The sequence below is a fragment of the Dama dama genome, chromosome 15, assembly GCF_033118175.1.
Source record: "Dama dama isolate Ldn47 chromosome 15, ASM3311817v1, whole genome shotgun sequence".
Lineage (NCBI taxonomy): Eukaryota > Metazoa > Chordata > Mammalia > Artiodactyla > Cervidae > Dama > Dama dama.
Genome location: NC_083695.1, coordinates 4,326,094 through 4,348,180, shown reverse-complemented (window position 1 = coordinate 4,348,180; position 22,087 = coordinate 4,326,094). Strand labels below are relative to the sequence as shown.

Here is a 22,087-nt window from a genome sequence, read left to right as displayed (position 1 = left end):
CTCTCCTCTCCACTATATATTGAACATAAAGAAAATACAGAAGATATTAGGAACGCAGGAGGCCCCTGGGCCTCTGGCTTAAGTGCAGCGTTCCAGGTTGGGGGAGGTGCAGGGGTGCACAACCTCTGGTGTGTGACCTCAGGCAGGATGTTTATAAATGCTCATTCCTTCTAGAAAAGGGCAATAATAGTCTCTTGTAGCAAAAACATACAGAACAGTACCTGCCATGGGTCAGGAGGGTTGGCAGGCAGCTCACAGTCGGTCACAGCAGCCACTTCCTGGCTGTCACAGGTGTGGCTCTGTTGGGTATTGGGGGTCCCCCTTGTGGGGTGTCTACTCTCACGGCCCCTACTTGCCCGCAGACGCCCTGTGTGATGACCTCTGCCGCACAGTGATCACGGCAGCCGTGCTCTTCTCCTTCATCGTATCTGTGCTGCTGTCCACCTTCTGCATCCACCGCTACCACAAGAATGCCCACAAGCCGCCCATTGCCTCGGCTGAGATGACCTTCCGTCGACCTGCCCAAGCTTTCCCGGTCAGCTACTCCTCATCTGGCGCCCGCCGGCCCTCTCTGGACTCCATGGAGAACCAGGTCTCGGTGGACACCTTCAAGATCCCGGTGAGGTTCTCCATGTGGCAGCAGGGCCAGGGAGGCAGCCCTTCCAGTTAGCTGTGTGGGTAGCCTCTGGTCTAGGGCAGCTGGGGAAGGAGAGGGGGGACAGAAGGGGCAGGGCCCTTGGGGTTGTTGCATCCTTGCCTGCCAGGAGGACCTCGTGAGCTTCCAGCTGTCTTCTGACCTCCACCGAGCTGTCTTTCAGGGAGGGCAGAAGGCAGGGGTAGGGCAGAGAGCATGAATCAAGGTGGAAAAGGATAGGCGCGGATTTAAATGACAGATCTGGGCCATTTGGCTCCAAGGAGAGGGCAGGCCATGCTGTACCCGCCTAAGATCTCTCCTACGGAGGCCCCAAGTGCTGGAGGATGCAGCCTTGGGGGAGGCCCTGAGGAGGAGTGTGTGGGTTTTATTCTCAGAGGGTAGGACCACCCTAGGGCTGGAGGCCAATGTTCTGCCTTCATTTCCACAGGTCGCTCTGTTGGGGAGTCTGTTGGGTAGGAGCCCCATGATGAAACACTGTCCCCATCCAGGCGAGAGAGACTGGCAGGTGGGGGGCCTGGCCGCAGCCAGGAGGGGATTCTGTCTGTGGCTTGGAGGGTGGGGTTGCTGAGAGGCCTCTCAGGCACCTGCAGGGGAGCCCGGCCCCAGGACTCTGTGACTGGCCTGCCAAGAGGGGAGAATCAGCCCAAGCCTCCTCCTCCATGGCATGGTCTGGGCCTGCAGTTAGTGTGGGAGCCTCAGACACCACCTCCTGCCCGGCCAGGCTGCTCCTCCGCCTGTCTGCCCTCCAGTGTTTTTGCTGAGGAGACTGAAATGCTATGGGGACTGGGGGCTGGAGACCTCCCACATGCTGAGTGTTTGGAACCGGCAAAGTCAGGAAGGAGGCCCCTGTGGCCACCACATCTGGGAATGGCCCTCGTGGCCCAGGGACGAGCCATTTGATTCCCTTATATGCCCTGGCGGTTTGTGCTGAGACACACAATGAGAGCGGTTCTTCTGTGGGGGGGGCCACGGATCACTTTCAGCCTCTGGCCCAGAGTGCAGAGAAGCCAGAGCTCGGCCGGAGGCCCAGGGCCACACTGGCCAGCTCTGAGGTCTTAGACACATTATTCGACCCTTTGGCCTTAGTTCTGTCTTACATAAAGTGGGGAGGACACTTTGGGGTTTTAGCACTTTTAAAGAGAAACAAATCAGAGATATCCCCTCTTAGCCCAGTCTTTGTGTGCCGTCAGCCGTTATCCAGTGCAGTGTGGACACCAGGGCGGTGGTGACTGTGTTGTCACCTTTGAGCCTGACTATGGGTTCTTGGTAGAGGAGGAGATGGCAACCCACTCCAGTATTCTTGACTGGAGAATCTCATGGACAGAGGAGCCGGGCTACAGTCCATGGGGGTCAGACACAACTGACTCTTTTGCAACTTAAAGAACAAACAACATGGGTTCTTGGGGAAGCTGAGACACCAGGACACCTGGGGAGCTGGCTGGAAGGTGCCCCTGGCCGTGGTGCTTAGAGGAGCCTGCCTCTGCTCCCAGACGTAAGAAGACAGGGCTCTGGTCCCTGGGGGGGCAGTGGGTCACCAGTGTGTGTCTGTGGGTTAGGCGAGCCTGCCAGGCACATCATAAGCAGCCCCTGGAGCCATGCCCACACCCAGCCACAGCGAGACTTGGGGACCTGGGCATCCAGTGCTGACGGGAGGGCAGGTTCCAGACAGGCTTCAGCATCCCCAGAGTTCAGGTCTTCAAGCCAGTCTTGGGGTCTGGGAAGACCCCACCCCAGAGGGGTCTTCAGTGGGCATGGTGTGTTGGGAAGGCCGGTGTGTGCAAGTTCTGGCCAGTGGCTGGGCTGTGGGGGGAGCAGCCTCTTCCACACATTGTCAGGGAGGTTGGGGGTGCGGTTCCTGAGGGGCACAGTGGTAACTTTCTAGAGGCTGCCACACCAGGAAGGTGTTCTTGACACCCCCTCCTGTAGCTGGGAGTGCAGGGCTGGTAGGCAACTGGGGCCACAGGTGCCACTTGAGTTCTCTTGGAAGTCCTGGAGCCTGGGCCACTGTCAGTGCCTGGTGTCCAAAGCAGAGGAGGTACCATGAGGCTTGGGCCTGAGTCCCAGGGAAGAGGCTGTGGTCCCCCTGGGAGCACCTGTGGGTGCTGAGTAAACCCTGACTCCCTCACTGGAGATACCAGGCCCTGGGCCTGAGGTGGCCCAGGGCATCTACAGTAGATGGAGGCCAGTGAGGGTATGAGCATACGGAGTCCAGCCGGTCTGTGGCAACACCTGCCTTCCGGTGGGGGGACGCATCTTGTCATGGCACCTCAGGGCCTGACTGTGGGGTCTTGCCCTTGGACATGGTGACTGTCACCTGTCACTTCAGGTGACAGTCGGCCGTCTGCACACGGAGCTGGTCCGCCGGCTCTTGCCTTCTTCCTTTCTTCTTACCTTTGCCATCTCTCTTCCCTCTCTTTTTCCTTCAAACCCAATGTAGGAGGATCCCAAGTGGGAATTCCCACGGAAGAACTTGGTGCTTGGAAAAACTCTGGGAGAAGGTGAATTTGGAAAAGTGGTCAAGGCCACAGCCTTTCGGCTGAAAGGCAAAGCAGGGTACACGACTGTGGCTGTGAAGATGCTGAAAGGTACGTGCCCGGGCAGTACACGGGGGGCTCTGCCACTCACACCTGCGGGGGCCGCCAGGACTCTGGCAATCAGCCTGCTGCCTCCTGAAGAACCAATACCCCTCCCCTGCTCTTCTTGAGTGGCTGCAGTCTAGGGACCCCCACCATGGATGATGTGGGCTGGTGTGGTCCCTGGAGAAGCAGGGTAAGACATTCCTCCCTTGAAAGCTTTCAGAGCCATGCTGCTTGTGTATCAGTGTTGGGTAAAGATCCAAGTTTAAGTTAAAAGCCCTTAAGTTCAAAACCGACAGCTCTCCCCACCTCAGTCTGCCCCATTCATTTCTTTCGCCAAGCGTCCACTGAGGTCCTGGTGAAGAGACCACCTGTAAGGACTGGCCCCTGTCCCCCAGGTCCCTGCCTTTCCCAGTCCCCCCACCCCGGCCCTTAGCGGGCCAGCACTGCTCCAGTCTTACCACATGCTGGGTATCCTCACTACCGCTTCTCAGCAGGGACTGGGTAGATGGTCCTCTGCCATGGCCGAGCTCTGGCTCAGCTGGACCAACTGAGGGCCCAGTGGCCATGTGATGGGCACATTTTAGGCTGATGCACTCTGATGTTCAGCAGTCGGGGAGCCATGCAGTGCCGGGTACTTTTGTGTACTTACCCAGGCCCTCAGACTGGGGTTGCCCCTTGTCTATGAGACCCCAGGCCCTAAGAGGGCACAGTGGGACTGGCCCTGGGTCACCCACGTGTGGTCCAAAGGGTTCCAATGCCCCATCTTGCAGCTGTCTTCTCATTTCCAGACAAGTCTACAGCCAGAGGCAGTGGCACAACTGGGCAGTGGGATGTGGGGCCATGACCCAGGAGGACAGTTTGGCCAGGAGACCTCCACACCCAAGCTCCTGAGCACAACTATCTCTGCCCTTGGAAAACACACGCTCAGCATGGCAAGACGACTTCCGTGAAGTCTCATGGCCTTCACCTTTCTCCAGGGCCTCACCCGCCTTTGCCGAGTGCTTGGTTGGCAGGTGTTTGGGCACCAGGGAGTCCCTTTTCCTCCCCAGAAGGGTTAACGGAGGAGTGTCTTTGTGCGCCACTGTCTTTCAGAGATGGTGATTGCAGGGAAATAATGCCACTTGCATGCATAGCCCAGCCCAGAAGGCTTTCCATGGAAAGACTCTGCTCACATGGAAGTGCGCTCCTCCGGTTCTTACTCCCTGGAGGCAATTGAGGCCGCTGTTGGCCCTCCCGTGGGCTGAGAGTAGCTCCAAGCAGTGAGGTCCTGGCAGGCCTCAGTCTGAACCTGAGTAGGATGTCTGGGAAGGAGACAAGTCTGTGTAGACCCCTCGTTTGCGTCTGTGACCCAGCACGGTGGTAGCAGGGACTTTGTGACCTGCTTTGTTTCTGTGCATTTCAGAGAATGCCTCCCCAAGCGAGCTGCGGGACCTGCTATCAGAGTTCAACCTCCTGAAGCAGGTCAACCACCCGCAAGTCATCAAGCTGTACGGGGCCTGCAGCCAGGATGGTAAGACCGGCCGGGGACTAGCAGCTGCCGGGCACAAGCCAGGGGCTCTGGGCTGCTCCATTCTGCATTCTCCCTCATCCCCATCCTTCTGTCCTCTCTCTTCCTGGAAGCATGGTTTCTCTGGCCCTTGCCTGAAACTTGTGTGTCAGTGGACCATGAGGGCTGCCACAGGAGTGTTCCCTGGGGTCTCTGGCGACATCCTGGTTGTCAGCACCCTGCCCCAGGCCGAGCCCTTAAGACAGGGAAGTCCAGAGATGAGCAGTGTCTCCTGGGCACCTATTGGGAACTAGATATGCCATAACCTCCAGGTGATCTCAACCCCACCCCAGCCTGGGGTGGCAAAGGCAATGGCAGATCGTTTTTCACATAAGAGCATTTTGCTCTATTGGTCTTCCGAAACTGCTTTGCCACCCTGGGGGCCTCCCACTTTGTGTGTGTGTGTGCGTGCATGTGTGTGCGTGTGCGTGTGTGTGCATGTGTATTTGGGGTGTGAGGGAGATGGGAGGCCGACAGGGAGAGAGCAGCAGGGGCACCGGTCAGCACCAGTAGCACTCAGGGCCGGGCCTCGGAGGACTGTGGCCTGAAAGCAGGCAGGGCAGGGAGAGGGTGGCCAGGGGCAGTCCAGAACCTCTGCCTCCATCAGCCGTCCCCAGGCCATACTGTGGCAAGACCAGGGGTACAGAAAGTTCCTGACATCCGAGCAGCAGTGGTTATCTCCCGGGCAGCTTCAAATGCAGTAATTGCTTGCCCTGGACACCCAGGAAAGAGGTTGTGGTCAACTGTCCAGGCAGCTGGCTTTGGAATCCAAAGCCCCTGCAAGATGGAGGAGCTTCCCAAGTGGCACTAGTGATAAAGAACCTGCCTGCCAATGCAGGAGATGTAAAAGACTTGGGTTCAATCCCTGAGTCGGGAAGATCCCTTGGAGGGGGACATGACAACCTACTCCACTATTCTTGCCTGGAAAATCCCATGGACAGAGGAGCTTGGCGGGCTACAGTCTATAGGGTCACAAAGAGTCAGACATGACTGAAGTAACATAGCGCTGCAAGGTGGAGAGCAGAGTGATGTGAGAGTGAGCTGAGGCTTGAGTCCTCAGGCTGCTGGAAGCGATTGCCCCGTGCTGGCCCAACTTCTGCCTGCCCAGGGTCACCTAAGCAGCCAGCCCACGTACCTACCGCTCTGCCCCTAGGGCCACTGCTCCTCATCGTGGAGTATGCCAAGTACGGCTCCCTGCGGGGCTTCCTCCGAGAGAGCCGCAAGGCGGGACCCGGCTACGTGGGCAGCGGGGGCAGCCGCAACTCCAGTTACCTGGACAACCTGGAGGAGCGGGCCCTGACCATGGGCGACCTCATCTCCTTTGCCTGGCAGATCTCACGAGGGATGCAGTACCTGGCTGAGATGAAGGTGCGTGCCGCCCCAGCCCCGCGCCCCCTCTGCCAGCGATGGGCCTGGGGTTCAGGGGTCCCTGCTGTTGTCTTTCCCACAGCTCGTCCATCGGGACTTGGCAGCCAGAAACGTCCTGGTAGCCGAGGGCCGCAGGATGAAGATCTCAGATTTTGGTCTGTCCCGAGATGTTTATGAAGAGGATTCCTACGTGAAGAGGAGCAAGGTACCAGGCTCTGGGGTGTGATGGCCTGAGGGCAGAGGGCGTGGTCAGGGAGCCCACGGGATGGGGACAGATTCTGATCTGAGGAAGATAAAGCGGGTTTTTAGAGTGTAAACTTCCAGTCCTCATCCCCGAACTCTTTCCTAGTCCTGGGTCCCCAGAGACCCCGAGCAGGACTCAGCCCTGAGCCTGTTCCTTCTCTTCCTCACAGCCACAAGTGCTGTTTTGGCGCTCCCTGCTGGGAGTGGGGTTCCTGCAGCTTCTCTCGCTTCTCATCACTATCACTTCTAAAGGTCACCCACCACTGCAGAAATAACAATCTTGTCTGCAGTTGCTCCTCTCACTGCTGCCGAGGGAAGGTCACTGTTTCACTTTCTGTGTAACTTGAGTCCTTTGCTTGGGGAAAAGAAATGAATTAAACCCAAGCTTGCTAGTCATTCTTTACAGAAAGGAAGGAACCACTTTACAGCAGGGTATGCTCCTGGTCCAAGGGCCTAGGAACCGCCGACTAAGTGAGTTTGGAAGGCGATCAGGAGGATCCTGGAGACAAAGTCCAGAGTCGCAGTGTAGAGATTTGGGAAGCTTTTTCCAAGTCACTGAAACAGGTGGTTCGGGGACCTTCTTGGGAAACCTGGTTCCCTGGTATGGTCCCCTTCCCTGTGACATTGGTCTTGACTTTCTTGATGCTGCTATCCTCCCAACCCCTTTCTAGTAGCCTCCCTGTGACAGACTAGACAGGGAAGATCACAGGCCCCCTCAAGACACACAGCTAAGCTGGCATTTGGAACAGATGCTGCTCAAAAAGAAAAACACAGAAAGCCACGACATACACTTCAGCTTTGCTCTGAGGGGCGAGTGAAGCCCAGGTGCTCCTGGGGCTGTGAGGATGACATTTGATTTCTTGTGGGGTTCCCGTTGTGACAGCACGTCTTAGAAGTGCTGAAGGGGAAGTGGAGAGGGGTGCTCCCTACTCGTGGAGGGGGCTGGATGGAACTTCCTGTTGATGCAGTGGTCCTCGGGAATGCCCTGTGTCACCCAGCAAGGAAGCACAGGGTGCCCAACGTGGCCCCTGAGAGCACAGCCTGCAGGTGGCGTTGTTAGAAACACACACCCTTGAAGCAGTCACACTTCATGTAGGGTATGAATCCTAAATAGTACTTTAAAAAAAAAAAAAAAAGAAGTACAATAAATGCATTAAAATCCAAAGCAAATGCCTTTTTTTAAATTGATTGTGCCTTGACGCTGACCTATTTGTTGTTGTTTAATCGATCAGTCGTGTTTGACTCTTTGCGACCCATGGACTGTAGCCCAGCAGGATCCTCTGTCCATGGAATTCCTCAGGCAAGAATACTGGAGTGGGTTGCCATTTCCTCCTCCAGGGTATCTTCCTGACCCATGGATCAAACCTGCATCTCCTGCACTGCAGGTGGATTCTTTACCACTGAGCCACCAGGAAAGCCCGCTGATCTATTTGTACCAAAAAGCTATTTCTTAAGTTGCATTAGAAAGGATTTGTTAGGTTGAACTCCAGCCTCTCCATGGTGGAGGACAGTCTTTCAGAAGATGCTAAAAGGGCCCTGGGATAAAATAAGAGGGAAAAATCAGACTCAAGACACTCACATTGATTTCTTCGCTCAGAGCTTCTTAGAAAGGCCTTTAGTGTGTTCGTTTGTGTCAGAAATTCCCAAGATGGAAACACTGGATGTTGGCTTCCCAAACCCCTTCACCCTCAGAAATCAGGGGAGATCTTGATGGAAATGCTTCCAGCCTACCCACTGGGCAGCACCCAGGGTGCCCCTGATCTCCCCAGAAGTGACCACAGTGGGGCCTGGCTTGCACTTAGCATCAATTCCTTGGGATGTGGTGCATGACCAGCACACCTTGTATAGCTGTGGGCAGGCCGACTGACTCCCTCAGGTATCTCAGCCAAGCCTAGGAAGGCGGGGCTGGGACTCCAGCCCCTGTGAGGCTGTGCTGCTGGCCTGTACCCAGGAACACACTGGAGTCATTACTCAGTGTTCCCTAAGAGCTGAAAGAGCCTGAGATGTGTCCCCCACACACACCAGTTCCTAGGATCTCAGAGCAACGTTAATGCCTTTCTTTCACTCCTTCCTTAGGGTCGGATCCCAGTCAAGTGGATGGCCATTGAGTCCCTCTTTGATCATATCTACACCACCCAGAGTGATGTGTGAGTCTGGGTGTTGCCTTCCTGGGGTGGAGGTTACACGTATGCACCTTTCTGGGCAGCTCCGCTGGGGAACAGAGTTGCCCTGAGTCCCTGTCAGCTCATTCCAGCTGTCCAGAGTGACCTCCCCAAACTGGGGGGCTGCGGATGGGGGAGCTTTGTGTACTCATACAGCAAATGGCAAAGGCCCAGGCAGTAGTTCTGAGTGCCATGGTGGAATACATGAGGACGTGAGCTATAGCTGCAGCCCCTCTTGCCTCCCATAACTCCCCTGCCCTCTCTTTGGACATCTCAGTGACACACAGTCTCAGCCGAACAGTTCCCTCTCTGTGAGCCTGAGTGTGAGTGGGCTTCAAGCAGGTCCCCGGCGACTGGTCCCCACCCAGAGACAGGTTTAGGGTGGAGTGACCTTGAGTGGGTTTCCGGTACCCAAACTGCTCCAAGACCAAAACTCAGTCTTCCAAGTCCAACTACATTCTCAATTATTTCCAAAACCACAACAGACTTCGTTTCCAAATGTTCTGCTGTAAACAGCCTTGCATGTTTTGAATAAGGTAGGCTGTGAAAAGGCAATTCTTAAACAGTTTTAACAACTGTGTTCTGATTACCAAGTTGACTGTAAAACAACTGGAAATGCAGGGGAAAGCATAACGAAGAGACTAAAAGTCAGTGGGGCCCCACCATCCCTAAATAACTAGGGCCAGCGCTCACAGGCCTTGCCTAGAGTTGTCCGTGGCATGCAGGCATTCTTTATTACTGTAAACAGGCTTGTGTGATAATGCTGTTTTGTGATGATTTTGTCCCCACTTGACAGGAAATTTTCCCTCACAGTTGATATTTTCCCATTGCAATGTTTTTTCCTTTTAACATCTTATGAAAATTTCCAAGCACACAGAAAAGGTGAAGGGGTTTTGCAGAGTGCCCCCGGTGCCCTGTGGCCTCAGTTCGACCTGCTTTTCACTGTGCTTATTTGCATTCCCTGTGTCATCTCTGATGCTACAGAGCTTCACCTCAGGGGTCAGCCACCTGCCCCTTTTGGGCATGGGGGCTGAGCTTTGGCAGCAGCTTGTCGGGGGGTTGGGGCAGGGCAGGCAGACACCTGGTCCGCCTCCATTCCAATTCCATCTGTCTGGTCAGCCTAGGCTGAAACTGTGGGCACTTGGACCACTCTCTGTACGGGGAACTCGGGTGCTGTTGCTGCTCAGGGGGAGGGTATCCGGGGCGCTGAGGATGCCACAGACCCAGTGCAGTCGCTCATTGGCCCTCTGGTTCTGCAGGTGGTCCTTTGGTGTCCTGCTGTGGGAGATTGTGACCCTGGGCGGCAACCCATACCCTGGGATTCCTCCAGAACGGCTCTTCAACCTTCTGAAAACAGGCTACCGGATGGAGAGGCCAGACAACTGCAGCGAGGAGATGTGAGCATGCTTTCTCTGGTCCAGCCTCCCCAGACACTGACACTCCAGGCTTTGGAGGGGTGGGGTCATGCACACTCATCCTTTCCCACTGCTGGGCAGCCCTGGGTGCCAGCCCCAGGCAAGCTGGGCAGCTGGAAGCGACGGGCTAAGACAAAGGCACAGATGACAGAGAACCACCCTTGGGCATGATGGCAGATGCTGGGGACCCAGATTCCACTGGGGGCTGGGTGGGCCTCCTGGGGGGACTTACAAGCTGAGGGGGAGCAGGACCCCAGGAGAGGTGGTGGAAGGATGAGGGAGCAGCTTCAGTCTAAGGCTAGAGACCTGTCCCAGGATGCTTGGGGAGGGGCAGGTAATTCAGAATGGCCCCAGGGGTACATACAGGGGAGCGCCCAAGTGGAGACACCAGGGCAGGCAAAGGGCAGGCAGATGGCACCTGGACTTCAGCTCGAGGGCACCAGAATCTTCTCATCAAATGGTGGTTCCATCAGATGATCCTTGGAGAACAGGTTGAGAACACATGAGAGGGGGGTCGTCCATAGTTAGACACACACTGGTCCATTCAAAGTCTGTCATGCACCTGCCATGTGCCTGGCTCGGGGCTGTGGGAGTGCGAGGGTGAGTAGGTGCTGCCTGCCTGGGCACCCTAGACTGGCAGGCACAGGCCCAGCACTCACCCACAAAGTGGCCCCTGCAGCCCTGCCAGAGCCCCAGGGGAGGGAGGGAGGGAGGGAGGTGCAAGACAGAGTGTGCTTGGCAGGTTTTTGTGTTCATACACAGTTCATCCTTCATAAGAGTTTTAAGGACTGGCATTTCTGCGTTAGCTGCCATAACAAGCATGGCTGGACCACAGCGCCAGACACTGTGAGCCCCTGCTGACCCATCATACCCTGGCCCAACTCAGAGAAGGATGTCAGTGACACAGGAACAGCTTTGGGGTTTTGGACCAGAGCCTCTGGGGCCCAGGCGCACTGTACTGGGTCTGGTGGTTGTGACTGGGCAATCCTCGCTGGATTGTCACCACCCACCTGCTTGTCTCACCAGGTACAGTCTAATGCTGCAGTGCTGGAAGCAGGAGCCAGACAAGAGGCCAGTGTTTGCCGACATCAGCAAAGACCTAGATAAGATGATGGTTAAGAGCAGAGTGAGTACCTGGAGCCAATCCCTGGTGCCACCTCCCTCACCCCAGTTCATGGAATTCCCAATACAAAGGCAGAGTGCGGCTGTGCAGAGTGAGATGGTCATGTCGTCTCCTGGTAGGGGGCAGGGCAGATGGGGGGGGGGGGGGGTCGGGCACGAACCTTTATCCTTAATCCAGGCCTCTTGGACTTCTTGAAATTAGGGAGAAACCAGGATTTTTACCTTGACACTTAGGAAGAGCCCTCCACAGACAGGGGTGGGAAGAAGATATGCCAATACCAAACAAAATTATTTTCAATAATGGAACTTGAGGAAGTAAAGTTGGAATGAATGTGTCCTAAATTCACATTCTATGAAGGGTCCGGCTAGGGGTGGGAAGTGAAGGGAGCAGTGGAAACTGTGACAAATAGTGGCCTACAGCTGCCTCTGAGGGACCTCTTACCATAGACAATGTAACCTGTAGGAATAAGAGAGCCAGCATGCCAGGCTTTTTAAGGGATGTTTATGTTTCCCAGTTTTTATAGCAATTTCCAAAAGCTCAGTGTGGGCCAAACAACATATCTGTGTGCCTCTAGTTTACAACTCTAGGTGATAGAGGAAATCAACACAGTTTCCACTAATATTGATTGGGCAATGGGCTGCCTCCTGTATTCTGCCTTAGATGCTGGGGATGCAAGTAAAGAAAATAGACACAGACCTTGCTTGCCCTCTGGTGGTTTCATCCTTAAATTGACACAGTTACTGAAAGTTGTCATTTCTCCAAACATGGAAGGCAAGATGCATGGACTGGGCCCCTTGGAATAAAACCCAACCTCGGTGTATCGTTTGGGCAAATCCTATGATTTGCCCTAAACAGAGGTAATAGCTGATGCCTACAGACAGCTTTCCTAGAACAGTGCTGAGAACCAGCCAGAAACACACTGGAAGCATTCTTGACACCTTTAACCAGGGCAGTGGAAGTAGCCGGTCCTCACAAATCATCCTGCTTGGGAACTGAAGCCTCTAGCAGCATCTTAATGCAAAACCCACACCGATGACTCAGATTTCTTGGTCCTGACTTGATATTGGAGATGGCAGGAGTGCCTGGAGGGAAGCCAGAAAGTGTGGAGCAGATGGGGAATGTGTCTTGGCTTTCCCACATGAGTCACGGGACTGCAGTCCCAGAGCCTCAGGTTTTATAAACAGGCCTGTTCTCCGGTGCTGGGCCTGGTGCCCCTAGCGCTGCAGAGAGAGGACCAGAACAATGAGGGAACACATTTCTGCCTCCAAGAGGTGATTTTCTGTGATGAGGACCAGAGGCTGGGGGAACTCATGCTGACAGCCCTGGCCAGGGGCTCAGATCTGGCGAGAGGTTGATAGGTGCGGGGTGGGACTCGGCTGGGGCTTCTGCTCTCAGGCAGGGCGGGGGTGGGGAGGGGTGGGCATGTCCAGCAGTGGCCTGCTCCAGCAGTGACCAGGTCTCTCTCCCTTCCAGGACTACTTGGACCTGGCCGCGTCCACCCCATCCGACTCCCTGCTGTATGATGACGGCCTGTCGGAGGAGGAGACGCCCCTGGTGGACTGTAATAATGCTCCCCTCCCTCGCACCCTCCCCTCCACGTGGATTGAAAACAAACTCTATGGTAGAATTTCACATGCATTTACTAGATTCTAGCCACGTTGTTCCTGCTCTCTGCACTGTCCTTACTCTCTGTAATGCTTTTTAAGAGTGTTTCTGGTTTGAATGAAACCAAAGTCTGCTCTGAACCTTTTTGTTTGTAAATGTCTGACTTTGCATCCATTTACATTCAGGCATTTTTTTTTAAAACTATGTTTTTTTTAAAGGATGTGAAAATATGTGTGATGATCACATTGCCCAGCAGCTTAAGATGATAGAGGAGAGGGCGGGGCAGAACTCTCAGGGGATATTGAGAAATGATGACTCAGTCATTTCCCGGGTGGGGATTTAGTCATAGTACTTCTAATTTAACTACTGGGGTACATTTTCCTGACCTGGGGAGGCATTTAATCTGGAAAGGCGGAACCAGCACTACCCTGCCTGCACTGAGAACACAGCCAGCAGCCCCCCAGGCTCTGTCTGGGTGAGTGGGGGTGGGGGGGGGCTTGGAGGCCACCCGGTGCTGGGGACCACCATCGGCGGGAGGGACACACACAGAGTACTGTTTTCACATCCTTTGTATCACACACTGTCATGACAGTTGTCACTTACGAAGTCAGTGCTAAAAGCTGGAGCAAAATGCTTTTTGAAAGAACGTAGTCTGTGGTGCTGTGGTCTTGCAATGGACAGTAAATATGGTTCTTGCCAAAACTCCTTCTTCTGTCTTCAATACTTGAAATTTTTTTCCTGTTTCCTAACTTCATCATGGAGTGTTTTGAAATCTTGGAGTCTCAAGCCTTTTTCAGCCGAGGTTGTTTCTCTCGCATGCCTCCTGGGTCACTGATTCCTTGCTGGCCAGTGTTCCTTGCCACCTGTCCCGTCGACGCTGTGGGACTGGGCTGCGTGCACCCTTGATTTGGAAAGATCCTCTCTGTAGTAGGCTGGGATGGAAGATGAGTAGGCTCCTTTACGTTAGAGCACTGTGTGTAGAAGCTTCTGCTTCAGTAAGCCAGGCAGTACAACAAGGTGCTGTTGCGTTATGCTGCCTTACAGAAAGAGTTAAACAGGCCACCAGAGATTGATCAGATTTGAGAGTCCGAAGCTTATAAAAGTCAAAATTGGTAGTTTCTGGTAAGCTGCAGTTAGCAAGAGAACATGTGATGTTCCCCCCCTTCTCCCAAACATGTTTTGGAAACCTGGAGCATGAAACCCTGCAGGCGGTTGGCCCAGAAACCAGAAGTTTGGTTTGAACCTCAAAGGGAGTTTTGCCAAGGCCTTACTGTCTGGACATGAAGTTTGGGTTCTTCAGCGCAGAACAAATGATCTGTTTTCATTTTTAGGCATGTCAGACCCGAACTGGCCTGAAGAGAGTCCTGTACCACTCACGAGAGCCGCTGGCACCAACATTGGGTGTCCGAGATATGCAAATGATAGTGTATATGCTAACTGGATGGTTTCACCCTCAGCGGCACAATTAATGGACGCGTTTGATAGTTAACATTTCTTTGTGAAAAGTAATGGACTTGCGAGGGGAAGAAACATGCTGAGAACAGAAGGTCTGCCGGCCCCTATTTGCACATTGCACACTGGCTGGCGGTCTTGCCACCCAGCAGATGTAGCACGCTGGACGGTGTAGGTGTTCCTTCTTCTTCAGCCCTCCGCAGCACCCAACCGGTGCATCCGTGAGCACCACGCGCTCCGCGCTCACACGTATGGGTCCCTCACTCACTACCTGAACTGTTTGATTTTTTTCTGGTTGCCTCCAAACAAGGCCACATGATTTAAACATGAAGCACACACACCAAAAAAGGCAGCAGGGGAAAAAAACCTGGCCCAGACGACCTGTCCTTGTTCAAAGCAAGAGCCCGGCCAGGCCGCATAGGGATGTCAAAGCCCGACCAAGGCTGGAGGGGAAGAGGGGACTTCTGGACAGGCCTCGCCGCAACCTTCAATATCCTGTTTTTTTTTTTTTAATCATGTAACCTCTTCTTAGGAAGACATTTGATTCTTATTATGATTAAAATGATCCTTAGGTTTAGCACAATGGAGAGACGTGATGTCACATTTGGTATGTAGGTAGGTGGTGTGAGGGGAGGGGGCTTCTAGGATACATCTGTCCATCTGGCTGAGAGATCACACCCCTGTGATGAGAAGTGTATGGAGGAGGGGGCCTTGGAGTGGAGTGGACTCATATCCAAGTATTGCTGACCACAGAGACTTGGCTGCCATGAACTCCCCAGCCTACCCCACCACAGCCTTCAGTACCCACCCATCCAGTGCCCCAAAGTGGCAGGGGCTCATCTCACACGTTCGTGGTTGGGACTTGTGCTCAGTCTCAGCTAGTTAGGTTAGAAGTAGTGTCGACAAATGACCGAGGACTGTGACACCTCTGATGACAGTTCTGACGGGGAAACGACAGGGTTTTGGCTCTTACAGAGCTTGTGTGAAAAGGTACATGTGTCCACTCTTGCTGTGTCTGTGACGTAATGCTGCTATGGCAAGACATTTTTGTTCTTAGGTTCTGACCGTGACTCATAAGCTTCTTGTCATTCTTCACTGCTTGTTTGTGGTCACAGACACTCAGCATTCCTCCCATCCTGTGGGGGCGGCTTTCGGGAAGTCCTGGGGGCTCTTCTTTCTGTCCCACCGCTGTCACTTTGCAGGAGAGGGTCCGTTACCAAAACACTGCCTGGTCTTCAGACTTAAAGCACTGTGAAAGAACCTAACGATGTCTCATGAGAATGCTGGATTTTATAGCCATTTCACCAAAGTGGTAAAGTGGTAAAAATTATGGCATTTTTGTGGCCAAGAAGGCTTGGATGAGTTTTGTGGAGGAGTTGTGTGTGTGTGTGTGCGCGCATGTGCATCTGTGTGTGCATGCACGTGTGTGTGTACACACCCAGGGAGAGCACTGGAAAAACACTTAACTGCAGATGCAACACGGCTTTAGTTTCGGCCATTGTTCAGACGCACTGTGATAAGTTCTTTTACAGATATCTAGTCGTGGTAGTAAACTTGTGGGTTTCAGATGTACTTGATGATAGTCTTGTTAAATGCAGAAGTAGGGAGAAACTTTCTCAAGTTATTAAAAATGCCTACTCAGTGTGAGAGGCTGTAGCAGATTTGTCCTCAGCTGGGGGAGAACTCCAAGTCTAACTGGCTGACCCAGTGGTGGGGAGTTAACCCTTGACTCATAACCTAATTGTCTGTTTCTGAGTTATCCAGGTACTCATACTTGTTAGTCTATCAGACAATTTTCATATGCATATACACAGAAGTTACTAAGTATTTAAGTATTACTGAGTATTAAGTAACAATCTGTTTTAAAATTTGTTAAATCTGTTTATGAAAGGTTATTAATCATACCGTGTCAATTTGCTTTTGTAGTCAAGGTGACTAAGAAAATCATTTCAGTTATGTAAATAAAATCATGTATCATACAATGTGTAAACTTCTTTTCTCTTTTTAACCTTCTGGTTGGAAACATTAGGTTTCTGATTTTAAAGTTTCCATAAAAGGAGTAAGATATCACAAGGGGATCTATTGTGATGACCACTGGGGAAGTAAGACTGATCGAAGGACCGTGGGGGCTCTTGGTGATGTTATTGACTTGTCTTGTATATATATGTATAATATGTACATGAACAGCCACATTTATCGTAATTGTGAAAACTAAGCTCATTCTGCCACTCAAAGGATTCCTTCCCTAAAACAGAGCAGCAACCAATGTTGAGTTCAGGTATTTGCTCTTGTCTAGTAATTTGCTGTTTGTTTCTTGAAGCTGGAGTTGGACAGTTGTGAGAGAGACTGTAAAATGCATTGTCATGACTGAAGGTCCATTGGAGGAAAAACTTTGCTCTGAACCACTATGAAATCTAAAATATAAATGCTTCTGTTTATGACTTCCTGTTGGGTTATGCAGGGATGCTATGAGCTCCTCAGAAATCTGGCAAGGAGCAGGTGGTGGGTCAGTAGGGAAACACAAGTTATTAGCAGTGTAAGTCTGATTTGTGGTTACATTGTGCACTGGATACTGAGGGCCTTGGGTGCACACGTGTACACACAGTCAGGTGCATAAGTCACCCAGGGGCTGCCCCAGGCCCATAGTGCTCCAGCTCCTGGCCCTTAGCGCCTCCTTCAATCTAGACCTCAGGGATGGGAAATGAATGTAATTTCTAGACTCAGTTGTTTGCCTCTGAATGTTTAGAAACCCGTGTTGAAAAAAGCTAATACTAAAATACGAAAAACTCCTTTTTCAAGAGGAGAAACCTTCCATTAGTAGTGTGTGTGTGTGTGTGTATGTGTGGTTTATTTTTCTGAAAAGGCACATTCTCCACCAAGCTCCACACAGGATTGCTTAGCCACAAGGTCAGCTTATTTGGCTAGAAATGTAGTTGAATATTGGAGGAGGGAATGGTTACCTGTTCCAGTATTCTTGCCTGGAAAGTTCCATGGACAGAGGAGCCCGGTGGGCTACAGTCCATGGCATCACAAAAGTCAGACACACGACTGAGCAACTGAGCAGGTATTTGAATATAATGTCTGAGAACATGTCTCGGACAAACACTTAACATAAAAGGGAAAGCAGAGTTTCCCCCACTAGAAACAGAGCATTTTTCCAGGCAGAGGAGTGGATATTTCCCTCTTCTCCTTTGAGCATGTTTATATGTGGGGTATTTGGATGGTGGTATTTAGGGTGATTCTAGAAAGTGCGGAAGAAATCCTTATCTCTGTGTCCCTGGAAAGACACAGTAAGAGTGGCTCTGAAGGGCATGTGCCGCAGTGGGGCACACCCTCCCTTCCGCGTGAATCTGCACGTGGGCTTACCCTCTGTGTGGGCCTATCCACTCAGGCTGCCTGCCCCTCTCCATCCCTTCTCCACGGCAACAACTTTGGCAGGCTCACTAGAACTTTATAGGAACTTCCCTGGCAGTCTGGTGGTCGAGACTCCATGCTTCCACAGCAGGGGTCATGAGTTCGATCCCTGGTCAGGGAACTAAGATCCCCCACATGCCACCCAGCACAGCCAAAGTTTTTTTTTTTTTTTTTTTTTTTTTATAATTAAAAGAACTTTGTAGAGTTTCCCACATCTTTAGGGAGTTGGGATTCACATGAATAATTCTTGGCTGAGATCAGGAGAAACCAGAACCTGTATGTAGAGAGTTTTTCACTGTGGAATATGGTGCTGTGCCTGCAGAAGAGGCTGGCTGGGTGGCTGTGTTAACCAACAGCTGGGAGGATAAGCTTCACTCCCAGAATTAAAGAGGGACGTATGTGAATGCTTGAAAGAAATCCGTTAATCTGTGCAACTCCGATTTCAATTGCTGTGTCAGGTGACAAGATATTTTTTCAGAAGTTTCTGGAATGTGCTAAGTCACAGGACCTGGCGAATGGCGATCTCTCAGGGGGGCTGTGACCGGGAGGCTGTCTCGCTGTGTCAGCTTCAGGGACATGAGTGTCGCAGGAACTGGGCCAGGCACGTGGAGGGAGCCGCGACCGGAGACCACCAATCAGTGTGACCACAGCACTTCTGTATCACCCCAGGAGAGACCATGATCCTGCATCCTTTCAGATGACACTGCGCAGTTCAAGTTCAAAATTGGTGTGGGGAGGTGAGGTAAGTGCATTCTAAAACTAAGAGGGAAAAAATCATTTTTCAAGAAAAAAATTTTTGATGCTTCAGACACAGACTGTATTTATCATGCAGACCATCAGTTTTTTTTAATAAAAATGCAAAGTTCATTTTTTATATCCCTATTTTTATTGATGTCAGTTTTGTCAATGGTACTCTTTCAGGCTGCACTTGGTTTTCACCTGTGGTCCAGTCCTTTTCTGCACTTTTCATTTTCCCATAGAGGAAGGTCATTCTTGTGGGTTGGGAAGGGTCTAGCCCCAGGTGGCACAGTGGAAAAGAATCCACCTGCCAATGCAGAAGGTGCAAGAGACGGGTTCGATCCCTGGGTTGGGTCTCCAGTGTTCTTGCCTGGGAAATCCCATGGACAGAGGAGCCTGGCGGGCTACAGTCCATGGGGGCGCAGAGAGTTGGACACGACTGAGCAACTGCACACACATAGCCCAGAAGTAAAGAACATAAGGCTGCCTCTTGCTACCGGAGGCAAGGGACTTTGAAGGACTTCAGGGAGCCCATATATGCCTGGTCACAGCCTCTGCCCTCAGGAGCGCCTCTCAACAAGAGCAAGTGACTTGCTCCATGTTTTGTACCTTTTTTTTCTGGGAGTTTTAAAAAAAATTTTAAAACTTAAAGAAAATTTTTAAACTTAAAAAAAAAATTTTTAAAACTTCAATTTTAAAAATTGAAAATTTTCCTTGAGACTCTCTGGCCACAGGACATGAGAAGCCAAAGTTCTTGGATTTTTCAGAACTCCAGGGTAAAGCGGTTGGAGGACTTCATGAACATATTAATAAAGAAGATTACAGGAAACAAATATATATATATATATATATATATGTATGTGTTTATTTAGCGTGGAGTCTTAGCCACTGGACCAACAGGAAAGTGCCCATAGGAAACAATTTTTAATGTCAGGAATGACACAGAAGAGGGAAAGATTGCGGTTTCTCAAAGGACAGTCATTGAAAGAAATTAAAAGAAGTGTTATGGCAAAAATTAGAATTTTTTTTTGTCTGCGCTGTTGTAGCTTGCAGGATCTTAGTTCCCCAACCAGGGATTGAACGCTTGCCCCCTGCAATAGAAGCATGGAGTCATAACCACTGGACCACCATGGAATTCCCAGGAAATTGTACTTTTTAAGAGCTGAATCATCTATATAGCTTTGTAGAAATAAGACCACCCAAAAGAGAACATGCAGGGTTTATTTATTCTGCACTTGCTATTGCAAAGGAAGAGGCCACCATCTTCTTGCTTATGGCAGAGACTCAAAGGCAGGCAGAGGAGGAAGAAAGCTTTACAGGAAAAAAAAAAAATAGTGGGGGAGGCTTCAGGTATACTGTGGACGCTATTGGCATGAGGAGGCTGAAGGCACTAAAGTAACTAGAAACAGCATCTTAGGTGATTCACTTGGAGAATATATTTGGCTTTCTTTGGGCGGTTTCAAGTTGGAAATGGGGGCAAAATAAAACAGGGAAGCTGGCAGTCATTGACCAAATCCTGACCATTTTGGGCTGGTGACTGCAGAGGTTACAGGAACTCCAGTTCTTTGGTTATTCATGGGCTGGCCATTGTCTGTTTGCATATTCAGTCTCTCAGTTCTTCTCTTATGGTCATTTTTTTGCTTGAAAGTTGATGAATACAAGGAACTTTAGAAATTCAGGCCTTCACCGCTTAGAGGCTGATTGTTCAGTCATCTCCATGGCTAACTATATTGTGGGGTATTTTGTGGGGTGGATTATATTTATTTACTTTCAATGTTTATTTATTTGGTCATGCTGAGGGAGTATGTGGAATCTTAATTCCCAGACCAGTGACCAATCTCATATCCCTTGCATTCTGGAAGCATGGAGTCTTAACCACTGGACCACCAGGGAAGTCCCTGTTGATTGTCTTTTTTTTTTTAATAAGAGTCATTCTAACAAATGTGAGGTAATATGCCATGGTTGTCTGGACTTGATTTTCCCTTCCCTTCCTGTTGTATCATCATGTTGATCACCTGACAAGAAAGTGGCTGTTCAGAAGCATTTGGGTCCCAGATAGATGCAAAAAACCAGCATCATGACCACTAGGACAAAAACACAAACAGTTAATAAACCCTCTAAGGTTTATTGAACCAAGAATTCCAACCCAAGCCAAGCCCATATAGACCATGAGGATCAAATTTATTACAGAGTGAAGTAGCTTTGCCAGAAGGCATGTATTGTCTGTCCCAGCTTCCCTGTTTCAATGACACAAGTACGGTATTAGGAATGGCACAGATCATGACTAACCAACAAGAAATCTAAAGCAATTATTAAGCAATAATAAAGCTCTAGTGCCAGCCTCCTGGCAAAGCGCTTCTTGTAGCTCCTTTCTTAGGGGCGGTTATCCCTGAACTTGGGGCCATAGGGAGTAGTAGCCCCACATTCACAGGGAAAGGCAGACCCACCTTCACACATCTCTTCCGTCCCCTTTGCTCTGTAGGACAGCTCTAGTAAGCCTAGGTCTGTCAGAAAATTCTTGGCTTTGACGGGAACACATCCTGGGTGTGAACCTGCACACCCTACCTAGGGGCCACAGGGTTCCTGTTTCACTCGAGTGGGCCCTGAATTGTTGCAGCCCAACAAGAGCTTGCAAATCCATCCAATTGCTCTTTTTGTACCTCTGACAGAGCTAGCTTTGCTCCACCCTTTGGCAGTGTGGAGGGAAGAGGGCCCAACCCCCTCCCCAAGGGGACCTGGGACCTACTTCGAGAGGAAAGGGCTTTAGAGTGTTACTGAGATTTTCAGTTATTTGGACCAACTTGATGGATTTAAAGCAGACCTGGTGAGTATGGGATCTGGGTGGCCTTTTCTATATGGATTTTTTTCACTAAAGAGGGTTTTAATGTTTATTCATGTTGTAATATGCATGAATCCTGCATTCTTTTTCTCCCCATAGTAATTAAAAATAAATAACATGCCATTTACCATTTAGATATTTGTAAGCATAGAGTGTTGTAGTATGAACTACCTTCTTTTGCAAACCAGTTTAATAATGTGTACCTTGTGCATGCTTTGGAGAAACTCAGGAAACTGAGTCAGTGACTGAAATGGCCCAAGATAGCACCTCGGATAGCATCTTCATCTGAAAACAGAACCCGGGCTTCCTGGTGGTCCAGTGGCTAAGACTGGACACTCCCAAAGAAGGAGGCCCAGGTTCAATCCCTGATCCGAGAACTAGATTTCCCATGCCGCAATGAAGAGTTTGCATGCTGTAGCTAAATATCTGGCTTGCCTCAACGAAGGTCGAACAGGCGCAGCCAAATAAAAGAAAATAAAACCAAAGGAAAGGAAGGGTATGGTTGTTGTACAGATTTACATCTTAGCTTTCCCTATTGATTAAAAAAAAGAGTTTCACAAGACTGTCATCCTTCTATCTGGTATATACCAAGGGTTCCTTTGAAATGAGATTTCTCTTGTAACTGTGACTCACAGAAGAGCCGTCTTGAACTTGGGTTTCAGAGATGATCATGTGTCCTCTTTAAAAAAAAAGTTCATTAGGTCCAACTAATTCTCATGTTGAAGAGGTATATTTTGCAGTAGCATTTACTCCCCTTCACTTTGGATGTATCCCAATTTGCTTACACAGTCACCTACCAAAGACATCCTGATATTGAGCTGTTACAAGTAGAGCTGCTGTTGTGTGATAGTTTTTGTCTGGACACTTTTTCAAAGCTGTTTACTAAGTGCTAAACATGTAGTGTTCAGGTCACTGGTGAGCCTTGTTTAGCTGTGGAAAAATGCAGCT

The 22,087-nt window shown here is 50.8% G+C and overlaps 1 protein-coding gene across 3 annotated transcripts in view; it reads left to right on the top strand.

Annotated features, from left to right (window-relative positions):
- RET (ret proto-oncogene) overlaps window positions 1-22,087 on the top strand; it is a 61,720-nt gene that overhangs the window by 36,938 nt on the left and 2,695 nt on the right. The window contains exons 11-20 of one of the 3 annotated variants that reach the window (XR_009696013.1): window positions 363-619; window positions 3,093-3,240; window positions 4,637-4,744; window positions 5,934-6,148; window positions 6,231-6,353; window positions 8,468-8,538; window positions 9,813-9,950; window positions 10,995-11,094; window positions 12,565-13,171; window positions 14,028-14,138. Coding sequence is in view for 1 of the 3 variants with exons in the window: in XM_061161362.1 (XP_061017345.1) it covers window positions 363-619; window positions 3,093-3,240; window positions 4,637-4,744; window positions 5,934-6,148; window positions 6,231-6,353; window positions 8,468-8,538; window positions 9,813-9,950; window positions 10,995-11,094; window positions 12,565-12,712; window positions 14,028-14,185 (1,466 nt within the window). In the remaining 2 variants the exon portion in view is untranslated. Of the gene's footprint in view, window positions 1-362; window positions 620-3,092; window positions 3,241-4,636; window positions 4,745-5,933; window positions 6,149-6,230; window positions 6,354-8,467; window positions 8,539-9,812; window positions 9,951-10,994; window positions 11,095-12,564; window positions 13,172-14,027; window positions 16,299-22,087 lie in introns of those variants that run through there. The other 2 variants (XM_061161362.1, XR_009696014.1) reach the window with 2 other exon arrangements.